This window comes from Macrobrachium rosenbergii, chromosome 14 (assembly GCF_040412425.1).
Source record: "Macrobrachium rosenbergii isolate ZJJX-2024 chromosome 14, ASM4041242v1, whole genome shotgun sequence".
NCBI classification, from domain to species: Eukaryota; Metazoa; Arthropoda; class Malacostraca; order Decapoda; family Palaemonidae; genus Macrobrachium; species Macrobrachium rosenbergii.
In genome coordinates this window covers 6903434-6917462 of record NC_089754.1, presented here as the reverse complement: position 1 = coordinate 6917462, position 14029 = coordinate 6903434, and the positions used below count along the sequence as shown (strand labels likewise).

The following is a 14029-nucleotide window of genomic DNA, read 5'->3' as shown; positions in this document are numbered from 1 at the left end:
TAAGAGAACTCTAAGACTAGTACCTGTCCCTAGGAAGCTGAAAAACTGAGTGACATTCCCCTTCTTGGAAGGCAGGATGTCAACTATGCTATAAAGAAGACAGTGGAAGAGGTCTGACTATTTAAAGAGGGCACAAGCTGCTTAAATAGTCAGACCTCTTCCACCGTCTAGTTCATAGCATAGTTGACGTCCTGCCTTCCAAGAAGGGGAATGTCACTCAGTTTTTCAGCTTCCTAGAGATAGGTGCTAGTCTTAGAGTTCTCTTGACTTTTTATGATTTTTATTTAACTTTTTTTATTACTTTGTTTTAATATGGATTATTTAGCGTTTTTGTTATTTTAACTTTACTATGTGTCATTTTACCGAGTCTGTTTTTAATTTGTGAATTTTGTATATTTTACAGCCCTGATGGTAAGGCTTACCGTCTCGAAAATTTGGCCAATAATCTTAGGACGCTACGATGGCTGTTTTCCATCGTATTTTTTCTGTATATAATTTATATAAATAGATAAATAGATTTTATACGATCACAAGTAACACGTGAAGATTGTATATCCGGAGCCAGTAGGAAATAATGAAAGGCAGCAAGAGGTACCTAGCGCGTTCGTGTATTTTTGATACACCTCATCAGGGTACAATATAAGAATGAAAAACAGCTTCGAAATTTCAAAGGTAAACATAAAAACGGAAAAAAAGGTAAAATATAGAACAGCCAAACAACCTAACCAAGAAGCAAATAGTCCACAGCCAATTAATTGGAAAAATTCAAAGGAAATTTTATTTTGTAGGGATATTATTAAAAGAAACATTATAGAATCTAGCATAATAAAACATAAGTCAAGTAGCCTGTTTAATATTAGCAATGGACAATATAAGCTAGATAACTGGCTTACGAAATGTATTGTTGAAAACTTAGTAACTATGTAATAGACTGCTTAGTAGTTTCATTTCCATTTATAGCATTTATCCTTTAAGTGTAATTCTTGGCTGTGGACCATTTGCTTCTTGGTTAGGCTGTTTGGCTGTTCTATATTTTACCTTTTGTCCGTTTTTATGTTTACCTTTGAAATTTCGAAGCTGTTTTTCATTCTTATATTGTACCCTGATGAGGTGTATCAAAAATACACGAAAGCGCTAGGTACCTCTTGCTGCCTTTCATTATTTCCTACTGGCTCCGGAGATAAATAGATAGATAGATAGATTATGTATGTGAGAGTGTGCTTGAATGTGTGTGTGTACAGATTTATGAATGGGGATTTTGCCCTGATTTTTCAAAGCAAGTGTTCAAAACGAAATCTATTATGCAGGCGTAAAAATTAATTACCATCATATTACCTCTATTTGTCCACAGGTGGAACGACTATCCTTTATCTAAAATTCAACTGATTATTGCATTACGTGAAGTACTTTCATTATGATAGTATACCAGTCTGAATAAGATGATAAGATGACAATACCTGAAATGATTTGCGTAATCTGCGGTTGTTTAAAATGAAGCCTATGTAAAAATATTGTATTGATGTTAGTGTTTTTTACTGTAATAATAATAATAATAATAATAATAATAATAATAATAATAATAATAATAATAATAATTATTATTATTATTATTATTATTATTATTATTATTATTATTATTATTATTATTATTAGCGTATAGGTGGTACATCAAGTTTGCGAACAACATGTAAAGATCTTCTGTTGTAGTTTTATTTCCTCTGACATCGCAACTCGTGCTGTGGCAGCCACCTACCGAGCGTTGCAAAAAGCGAGTGAACTGAGATACATGTTGCACAGCTGTATATAGCAGGTGGGTAGTTTACAGTTGGCGGGTCGGCTATCGGACTAAATCACCTGCTTGTTATTCATAACTGTGTAGCATGTACAATACCTTAATTCGCTCACTTTTTGTACTTCTTAGTAGATGGCCGCCAGAGCTTGAGCTGAAACGTCAGAGGAAATAAAACTCCTTCAGAAAATCTTTACATGACCTTTACAAACTTTATCTACTAGCTGTATACGCTGATGGGAAGAAGGTTATAAGTCGCATAGAGAAAACTATACAAATCAAATGCCGTAGAAACGGGTAATATTTTCGATGGTAATGCCCTCAGAGACCTCCTTCCCAATTATTATTATTATATTTAGCTTGATGAATATGAGCATAAGATTTTATTAGTTCAATTTTGACAGTTTGTGTATCATATGATTAATGGCTAGCATCGAATATAGTCAGACACTCACATATACAGGATAGCATTTGTCTGCTACTGTGAACACTTGTGACAACAAGGTAACATAACTTTCGACAATGACTCTTCCACAGTCAGTCATTGCGTTGGCGGTGGCAGTTCTTGTATACATTCTCTCAAGTGTATCAGAGAGAAATTTTAACTGCAGAAACAAAATAATATTTTCGTCCTAACTGAAGGAAGCAAAATTTAGTCTCTCCTAAACACCTTCCTAAATATGTAGAGACGACATCAGTTCGATTCATAATAACAGACAAAGACGAAACTTCCAGAAGCAGCTCAACTGAGGATCACATGAAGAGCAGTCTTAATCCGGAAAGGTGTGCTGAGACCGGCTTATTCATTGCATATCTTCAAGTGAGTTTGATTATTTCAAGTCAGTGAGGCCAGTCAAGGGTAAAGATCGAAAATGGAATAATACGACGGTGAGATGTGTTGTCTTTTCATTAATAATTAGTAGAAACAATACAAATTATCTGGTCAAACGTTTGTTCAGAATTACTAGTTCGATGTGTATTAGCTACTGATTCTGTGGAGGCGGTGAAGTACCGGGTCTTCGGAGCAAGTTTTAGTTTACAAGTTAACTAAGGCTATGTTAAAGGTATCTTGGAGTTAGCTTAATTAATAAAGACTGATAAATCTCACAGAAGAATGTCACTGTCATTGTAACTCAATGTACAGTATCACTGTACACGAGAGGGGAAAAAAATGGTGGGGAGGTGGGCGGCCATTCTGTACTAATATTCATTGTGTGAGGTGGATGTTTGCTTCTGAGACCTTTTAAGTAAGAGAAGAAAGAACGATTTAGTTTATATGGACACGAGTGGTATAAACACTTTTGGAGACACTGAAATACGATGGATATGAAAATTATTAGGTAATTTCCGTAATTTTGATACAAACATATCAACAATAAGGAGATGAGCGAAAGGAACCATCCCCCACCATAAATTGTAAATTTGTGATATGTGGGACTTCAATAGTGCAAGTAAAATATAGGAGTAAGCTTGAAAAAGTTTTGATGTAGGGGCTATTTGCACGTATTATTCTCGAAATGTTCAACCTTACGGCGTTCACTAAATACAAGGGATGCGAATAGCTAATCCTTAGAGCTTTTGTGAAGATGAAAACGTCACTGCATTCTCCAAGTGTTGCTGCAAAGACTTTGAATTTAGGGCTGCTTTCAACAGACACACTTTCCTTGCTGACGTAAGTAAAGAACTGTTTACTTGATAGCACTGTTGTAGGTCGAACCGAGGGAGAAGAGCAGGGGACCGACAACGGTATCCCAAAATACTAGCTGAAGCCCGGAGGCGTAACACATAGAGTCATCTCCCTTTCATTGATCCTAGCTGAGCCTGGTGCCCGTTGACACTGTGACTAAAAACTGCAAAAACAGGAACAGTGACGAAGAAAATGTCCACATAAATAAAACAAAAGTGAAAACGAAAGAGCGTTATATCTCTGGTGGCATTCCATCCCTTTACAAACTATAATGTAAGCAGGAGAACTATTTACACAAGAGTTTCTAACAACAGGCAATTAAGACAACCCTTTTGCTTTCAGCTACATTGTGCTGTAGGATCTACTGTGTAAGGACTGTGATATGTCTTACGTAAGTTTCACTGGAAAAGCCTTTCCCAGAGGGAAATCGGACAGCGACTATCAATAAAATACTTGCATCAAAGTTCTCTCATTTCTATAATGTAACACCAACTACAGTATAAACTGGGATGTATCGCATATTGTTTACAGAGGGGTGTTTCGTTTCAAAGGTGGCTTAAATTAGTCAGACAAACATAATGAATTTTTCACAAGGGTCGTGGAAACCATATAGGATCGACATTATATTCTTGGATCCAAATGTGAAAAAGATAACTACTTATTTATTACCTTTTTGGTATAGCCAGAACCTAGCAACCATGGTGAATTCCTCAACTGTCTTTTGTTTAGAAACTACTTACATACATGATTTTCCTTTGTAATATTAAAACTATTATTATTCATAAAATGCTGGGAATACCACCTGAAATGTAATATTTTTTCATTCTTCCTTTTGTTTAATTTCTATGTGCATATCCTTTGTCATATATATAAATATTATATATATGTATATAGATAAATCTGTGACTCACATCAGGATCGAACTCAGGTCTTTCAATTGAAAGGCAAGGGCGCTCCTCACTAGGCCATACAAGTCTAAAAGTAGCTGGAACCGGAGAGCAACAGCTCCCAAAGAATTAGCTGGACAAACTAACTGCTTGCATACCAGCGAGTTTTCCCCAACTTCCCGACTCAACAATGACCAATAGACAGCATTTCATCCGAATTATCTCTTGCCTTTCAATTGAAAGACCCAGGTTCGATCCTGATGTGAGTCAGAAATTTGTTTCTGTTCCACACGTGATTGTGTGTTGATTATTTCTATCTTATTCACTCAGAAGGGATAATTGGAATGGAATGCTGTCTAATGGGTCATTTGAGTCGGGAAGTTGGGGAAAATTTCTCTCGTTTCTGCATTTCTTACCCATGCCCAGGTAACTTTAATTAAAGTTGCTCTCAGAGTTCCAAATTTTTAGACTTGTATGTATAGTGGATAGCGCCCTTGCCTTCCACCTGAAAGACCTGGGTTCGATCTCGACGTGAGTCAGAAATTTATTTCTGTTCCACACGTGATTGTGTGTTGATTATTTCTATATATATATATATATATATATATATATATATATATATATATATATATATATATATATATATATATATATATATATATATATATATACATGTATGTGTATATATAATATATATATATATATATATACGTTTTATATATATATATATATATATATATATATATATATATATATATATATATATATATATATATATATATATATGGCCACGAGGAAACAAGAAACAACGGAATGCAAGATCTTTCGCTTTTACTCTAAGGCGTCAGAAAATTCTAAAACATGACGGGCAAGATAAAATAATTGCTTCATGAAACATTTTGCGCTCCTTCGTTTCTTTTTCATCATGGTTATATATCAATATTTTTGTCAGCCTGTATCCTGTTCTTCTGTACTTATTCCAGTGATATACATACATGTATACACAAACCAGATTACACACACATATTACATATATATATATATATATATATATATATATATATATATATATATATATATATATATATATATATATGTACAGTATATGTGAGTGTGTATGTATTTGTATAATATCGAAAACATACTTTTCAAGAGGACCGTTTTGTGGAGATTAAAACTGTTCCAACGGTAATTAATTTGAGATATATGATTTTTTCTATAGGACTTTATTCTATCATTATGTAGATAATTAAATACAAAAGCAGCACTACTTATTACTTTATACAAACCAGTGCTGTCTCAGTGTACAAATAATAAATAAGTCGCCCCTAATTTTTGAAGGTCAAGTTTTCTGCCGAGTTTTTCTATGGAGAAAGTTTACAGAATGTAGAAAACACACACACACACACACACACACACACACACACACATATATATATATATATATATATATATATATATATATATATATATATATATATATATATATATAAACATTATGCTACAAATGTCGCTGATAGCCTAATGGTTAGCGTCATTGAAAAGTCGTCGTTCCTCAACCATTCGGTGGTTCGAGTCCACTTGGTGACGAATCGCTCAGCACTTATAAATTCCCCTTCCGTATTTAATCCTAGGTTGAGTGAACTTGTATTATAGGACAATTGTAGCGTAAGGTTTTGTGGATATAAAAATGTCGCGGTGCATGTGACGAGGATACACACACACACACATATATATATATATATATATATATATATATATATATATATATATATATATATATATATATATATGCATGTATGTATGTACAAGAAAAACTTAGCCTGATTAACCTTAAACAAAACTCACTGGAAATCTAGAGAGAGAGAGAGAGAGAGAGAGAGAGAGAGAGAGAGAGAGAGAGAGAGAGAGATGTATAAATTTGACTCACCAGAGAGCCATTTCTTTCCGAATGAATAACAAACATAACATCTGCACGCAGATGGCACCTTTTGAAAATTGTTACTCGTAAACACCTGTCGCTGGTACTCTATGTTGTATTATATTAATAGGAAAGATGAAGTACGGGAAAAAATAAGCAGTAAAATTACAACAAATAATTATTAAAAGACGACGACGATGGTGATTACAGCTGTCTCAGTGTTGGGGCCTCGATCAGTGGAACAGAATAGAGTAAAGAAAGGGGCAGATGGTTTCGAGTGGAAATATGTTAGGGTACTCAAACAAAAGTTCTTAACACTAATTTACTCTTAAAACTAACTTACAACTAATAAAGTTTGTTGTCCTTTACCTCTAGGAGGTCAAAAGTAAACAACAACAAATCAACAATTCATAACAATATGAACAAACACATATAGAACTTCAGTTTACTTAAAAAAGAATATTATATATGAGAAGTTCCAAAAACTTAATAATTAACTTCACTCATCAATCCCACTCATACACACAACACCACCACTAATCCTAGAAAAAACCAAAACACACACACACATATTTATATACACATATATATATATATATATATATATATATATATATATATATATATATATATATATATATATATATATATGTGTGTGTAAAATGATATATGTTGTGTGTGTGTATACAGAAGGAATTTAGGGAAACAGACCCGACAAACATCTCAGGTTGAAGAGGTAAAGGCATGTAATGTCCTATGAGATCAAGTTTATTCTGCCAACGTTTCACATCACATGATGCATCTTCAAGGCTGGAAAATTACAGACAATAAATACTTCAAATGTCACTAATACAATGGGAAAAACTTCTTTAAAAATTTAAAACATTTACAAATACAAAAAATTAAAACGAGAACTTGAAAGGAACACCTACCAAGGCAAGAGCTAAAAAGTGACTAAAAAGACAGGGTCATGGAAATAAACAAACGAAAGAAACCTATAACGAACGTGGAGAGTAAACAAACAGGCAGTTATGCTATAAACAGTTGTGTGGACGACGATTGGGTGTTTAGTGTTGGTAAATTAGTTTTTATAAAAAGCGACTCCAACACCATCAACTCGTCGTCCTTACGGGCAGATCCAATAATTTTAAAATCATTTATGTCCAAGCGGGTACCACAAATCTTGGAATGGTTCCGAACATTGGATATTTCGGGATTGGACAATGTGCAACCCGTCCTGAATACCACTGACACCTTGGTGGAGCAGAAACGGACCTTGAAGCCTCCTAGTACATCCAACGTAGGTTCCCAGACTACATCTGGGACAGGTATATTTATAGATAACGTTGCATATCAAGGAAGGTCTCAGTCTGTCCTTCACTCTGAAAAAAGAACGGATATTAAGAGGATTTCGTGGAATCAGCTTCAGATTTACAGCTGGTAATTCATGATGAATTAAATCCATACATTTCTTTTTAAAACTTTTGTCATGAAGGAAAGGGAACTTAGCATAAATACATAATTTGGGAACGGTATATGTGGGAATAGGTTGTTTAATTTTTGCGGTTAAGAGCTTATTAAGTACTCGATGGAAATAGTGGGATGAAAAACAATTGTTGCGAAAAAAATTAGCCAAGAACTCTACTGCTTTATGAAAGGCTGTCCAGCTGGAAGTCAGAGACGATATTCTTAAGCAGGACTCTGGCTTTTTTATGGTCAGTTTCGACACTGAGTCCCTGTTTTCCAATATTCCTGTTGAGGTGACGATCGAGATCATATTGACCAAACTTTTCCATTTCCCGATTCTCTTTTAACGGTTTTAATAGAACCTTATTTAAACAACTTTTAGAATTGGCCGTGCGGGACACGGTCTTTATTTTTAATGATTCTTGTTTCAGACAGGTGGAGGGGATGGCAATGGGAAGCCCTTTAGGTCCTACCTTCGCCAATATTTTTATGAACTCCCTGGAGGAGACAGTATTTGACAATTGTCCCCTTAGTTTCCACCCTTTATTTTATAAAAGATATGTGGACGACACCTTTCCCTGTTTAAACGCGATTTTAATGCAGATTCATTTTTAGAATTCATTATTGCCCAACATCCCAATATTAGGTTTACAGTTGAGAAAGAAACTCGTAACTCTTTATCATTTCTTGACTTACGCATCACCAGGGAAAATAATGGGGTTTCAAACCAGCATTCAAAGGAAAAATACTTTTACAGGTTTGGGCACCAATTTTTATAGCTCATTTAATTTCAATTTTAAGTTGAATTCTCTCTCTACACTCCTCCACAGGGCGTATTCTCTGACTTCCAGCTGGACAGCCTTTCATAAAGAAGTAGAGTTCTTGTTTTACTTTTTTGTATTTGTAAATGTTTTAAATTTTTAAATTTTTAAAAAGTTTTTCCCATTGTATAAGTTGACATTTTAAGTATTTATTGTCTGTAATTTTCCAGCCTTGAAGATGCATCATGTGATGTGAAACGTTGGCAGAATAAACTTGATCTTGTAAGAGACATGCTTAACTTTGTGAAATTTACCTCTTTAACCTGAGAGGCCATATATATATATATATATATATATATATATATATATATATATATATATATATATATATATAGTAATAATACTCGATATTATCTTCGTCTTTCTAAATCTTAGGACAGCAAACAAAATCAATTTATACAAATCAATATGTGAGTATTAATATAACACTATTGTACCAATACACAAAAAAACACTCCCCAGTCCTCCTCTACTTCAGAATTTCTTCCTTATACCAATTAACATATACTTATTTATTTACCAAAGCAACAGAATACCATTTTTAATCACAAATTCCACAGTTATATCGGTTTATATAATCAAGGCACTGTGCATCGAAAACACATACTGTTTTCTCCAGTGCACAAATACAGCAGCACCAATATTAGAATATTAGTCCATTCACACTTTGCCCTTTATCTGAGGAACTCTTAGTTCAAATGTAAAAACATCCATATTGCCGCCCTTGCACTGCACATAAAAAAAAAAAAACACCCTGTTGCCTCCCTGATTCTATGGCCCCACGCACCAGTTTTAAGTGTCTTTGCATTTATAGTATTCTAATGTTCACCCTGGCATACATAAAAAAATTACACAAGGTCTCATAAAAAACTGCCACAAAGGCTGTCCAAAAAGGGGAGTAGTTGTTTCTTTTTTTCCTTTATACTATCTCACTCCTGCAATCAAAATAAAAATATTTTTTGTATACATTCAACTAAAAAAAAAAAAATCAATAACAAAAACATAGACACAAAAGCAAAACAAAACATCACCTTACTATATTTTATTTCTTAAAATACAAAAATAGTTTCCTTTCTTAAACCAAACCCATTCGATAACAAGAAAAAAAACTAGCACATCAACTGAAGACTCGGCACTACTAGTCTTTCTTTTACTTTTTACTGAAAGGTACGAGCATTCATTTTTACGCTTATCCCGGAGCACTCAAATGTAACTAGTAACAGTAATAATAAGACTTCACTGTTTTAAATACTGATTTTTGACGTAAGAGACTAGTAAATCTGTATGAATATTCGTATTTTAATTTACTTATCTGCATCATTGTTTAGCATACTGACTTTTCGGGCCTCATCATGAACCAGAGCTGCTCACACCAGGATCTTGAGGTCTGTTGCAAGTTTCTGAGCACCGATTTTCGACAAGAGTTTCCTGTCCCCATGGCCAGTCCCCACAAATGGTCACGAGAGCTTTCCTGTTGAAGCGTTTGGCTTTCATTCGTAGTCAGTTCCAGTTACTGACCAGACCTGATAATGCTAAACGAGAGACTGATTTCGTTTCTGTAGAAATCCTGACGAATTTGGCGTCTTCGTCATTCCCTTTGGCTCTACTTGGGACCTTCTTTCAAGCCCTCATTACACGCAGTCATTTGCTTCGCGAATCTTTTGATGAGGGAGTGGCTAGTAGTTCAGTAGTAATTTGGTGGATTAATAACTAATTAAATGTAGATTTTTTCATGATTTCCTTGACGTCAAAATCGACTCTACTCTCTTCTCGAAACTGTTTCTGTGTATAATTACTTTTGTCCATTTGTTTTTTGTTACTTATTCATTATCATCTGCACATCAATTTACTTCGATGCCCTTGTTCGTCGAATCAGAGCTGGATAGTGACCTTTTGGGCTTGTTCACTACGAATATGTGCACATGTGCATGTGTAGTAGTAATCATAGTAATAATACATTTCAAGTTGGCCAGGAGCAATAAAATAAAGACTTAACCTTAGCTTTTTTTTTGTTGAAGAAAGCTGACGAGAAAATCATTTATCCATTTATTTGTTTTGTTGCAAATTATTGCTAGATTTATTAACGACCCCACATCTGTTCCCATTACAGACCTTCAGAGTATACATAAACAACAGCAGTTCTAATGCTTGGTACACAGACTTCAACTTCATCATTTACCACCCAAACACACAAATCTATCCGGTCTCTCTTTCGGAAGCATTTATCATAATCTGAGAAGTTGTGGTTCTGACATGGCTGCAAAATGACGAATTAGCTGTTGAGAGTCCGGAAAACAAACTGAAAGTGGAGCAAGGCAGTAAGAAGCGAAATTATTCATGTTGTGCAAATTCATCTAGTTTCGTCAAAGGCAACTAGCTAGCTTCAAGAGATGGGACGTAACCTATCTGAACTGACAGTATAACGAACCCCTGAGTAGTTGACCAGTGTACTTAGAACAACTGACTTAACACCTCAGTTTAAGCAATAACGTTTTCCTTTATCACATTGCTATCTATCTGCCTTGCTGTCTATCTGCTTATCTATCTATCTATAGTTGTATGATATTTGTGATTTTTTTTTATTTCACCATTTCTTTCTTTACTGAGGCATGTTATTAACCTAGAGACATGACCTTTCACCTGTGTAACCCTGATATTCACATTAATTAATTTACGGGATAAATTTTTGTACAAATCAAGAGAAATACAATTGGGAATGTTACTGTATACGTAAATGTGATTTCTTCGCATTACGCAAATAAGTGTTATGATTTTTTCATTCAACAGAATCCTCAGGAGAGCTTCAAGTGAAGGTCATTTTGGTGTCATCGTTCTACTACAAAAAGTCAAGAGAATCTCCCGAAAATGTTCGTGTTATTTGGTGAGTGTATTGTTACATTTTGACCACTTCGTTATTCATGAAGTCTCTTTTGTCTGGCAAGCTTTTTACGGCTAAGTTAGGTTTCCTATTTTGTTCTTTTTATCAACTTCGGACACATTGTATTGTAAATCTGCTTTTTATGAATTTTTAATATTCGGCAACGTAGAACTTTTAATATATATATATATATATATATATATATATATATATATATATATATATATATATATATATATATATATATATATATATATATATATATGATTATTATCATTTGTACGTGATTCATTTATCACACATTACCACAGGTGAAAAATAAGAAACGGGTGTAGGTCCTGACCGGTTTCGACTTTATTTCCAAGCCATTGACGAAGGACTGATACAGAGTGTGAGAAGTCACAAATATATATACTACAAGAACAGTACTGACGAACATACAAAACCGTTAGAGGCTCCATATCCCCACTCAGGCCGGTGTCGAGGTAGGAGTGGCCTTTAAAACTCATTTGGCTAAAAATCACAATAGACTCTCAGGGGACATTGCTGATAAACAGACCATACCCCACCTCAGATCCACACCTGACAGGTGTCATGGAGGCGGAGTTTGGAAACTCATTAACATTACTACCCTCGTACTGTGTTTACAAATATGATAATCCTATTTTCATACATCTCTACTGCCTACCTTAAAGTTTAAACAATTTACAAATTTCTTTTGATATTAAAGGATCAAGTTTATACATTCCTTGACTGATATTCATATTATGGTTGTAACTTTCTTTTATGAAGCTAGATTCAATGATGTTCCTTTCAGTGCATTATTAGAATATACAATCCTTTTTGCCCCTTCCCAGTTGATAGCATGATTGTTCTCACTAACATGTACAAATATACCACTGTTCCCTTGTGCATATCTCACACATTTCTTATGTTGTTCAATTCTTTTTCCAGTGCTTTCCCGGTTTGGCCAATATAAAAGTTGTCACAAGACTTACACGGAATTTTATATACACACCCTTTAATATTGTCTGGGAGTTCTTGATAAGTACATTTTTCATTGTTGTATTGTTCTTAAATGCGACATTAACACCAAAATTCTTAAGAAGATGAGGATATCTTTCATACTATTATTATAAGGCAGAACAAGCAAATTTTTTGTGTTGTAAGGTTCTTTCTGGTTTTGATACATAGTCTTTTTGCCGCTTCAAATGCACTGTTTAATACACTATCAGGATATTTCAATTTTTGCCTGCATTCCTAATCTTATCTATTTCATCATCAATATATTCAGGGCTACATACCCGTAATGCTCTTAAAAACATAGATGAAAACACTGACTTTTTAACCTTATTGCTTTGTCCAGAATAGAAATGCACATAGGAAGAAATATTAGTGGGTTTTCTATACACACTATATTTAAACTCACTACTATTTCTTCGTATGAGGACATCCAGAAACGGTAAGCACCCATCATTTTCCATTTCCATCGTGAATTTAATTGATGGTACTAATTGATTTAACTTAGCAAAAAGTTTTTTACATCTTGGTCCCTGGCCATACACAAATTATGTCGTCAACATACCTAAACCATGTTACATTACGTGGGATTATGTTGTTTAATATCTTCTTTTCAAAAATTCCATATATAAGTTACTTAACACTGGGGATAGAGGGTTTCCCATTGCCATACCAAAATTTTGTGAGTAAAATTTACCATTAAATTCAAATTTACAATCTTTTACACATAATTTAATCAGTTCAATTAAAGTACTTTTTAGAAAATGGGATATCCAGCTGTGTGTTCTCTAACAATTCAGATAAAAACTTCATCAGATCATCTATTGGCACCTTTGTGAATAGTGATACAACATCAAAACTTACAAGCCTGGATTCACTATTAATCTCTACACTATTTAGTTTATTTATCAGGTCCACATTATTCTTGATATTTGCATTTGAGATGGTACCTACTAATGGGTTGAGAATATCTACTAAGTACTTCGCTAGCTTGTATGATGCGGAACCAACTGAACTGATAATTGGCCTGGCAGGAAAGTTTGCTTTGTGAGTTTTTATTGTACCATACATGTATGGTAGCGATGGAGAGGTCACACACAACTTCTTTATAAGGCTTTCGTTACCTTTTAACAGGTTTTTCACTTTCTTATTGAAACCACTATTCACATTGTCTATCGGGTTCTTATTTAATTCTTTATATGTGTTATCATCACCTAAAAGATTTTGCATTTTTTCTATATATTCACTTTTATTTAAAATTACAAAGGGCGCCTGATTTATCTGCTTTTGTCATGTGTATATTTTTATCTTTTTCAGTTCATTAATAGCAACCATAAATCTTTTGGGACGTTTGTGGTGTCTGATTTTTCATACTTCCATAAATCACTCCCCTTAATCATGTTCACTTCTTCATTCGTTAAATCACTATATTTTTCCAAATTACACAGTCCTTTAGTTATTTCCACACTGTTCCTTCCGCCAGAGATAAAGCAAAGTTTAAACCGTAGCCTAAGGCACTAGTTACATTTCTATCCAGCTGTTTGTTTGATAAGTTGACG

The 14029-nt window shown here is 34.1% G+C and overlaps 1 protein-coding gene across 1 annotated transcript in view; it reads left to right on the top strand.

Moving 5' to 3' along the window:
• Nucleotides 1-11359: 11359 nt before the first annotated feature.
• Nucleotides 11360-14029, top strand: part of LOC136845480 (prolyl 4-hydroxylase subunit alpha-1-like) — a 91300-nt gene continuing 88630 nt past the window's right edge. Inside the window, exon 1 of the mRNA XM_067115653.1 lies at nucleotides 11360-11453. Coding sequence (XP_066971754.1) covers nucleotides 11438-11453 — 16 coding nt within the window. The 5' untranslated portion in view covers nucleotides 11360-11437. The remainder of the gene's footprint in view (nucleotides 11454-14029) is intronic.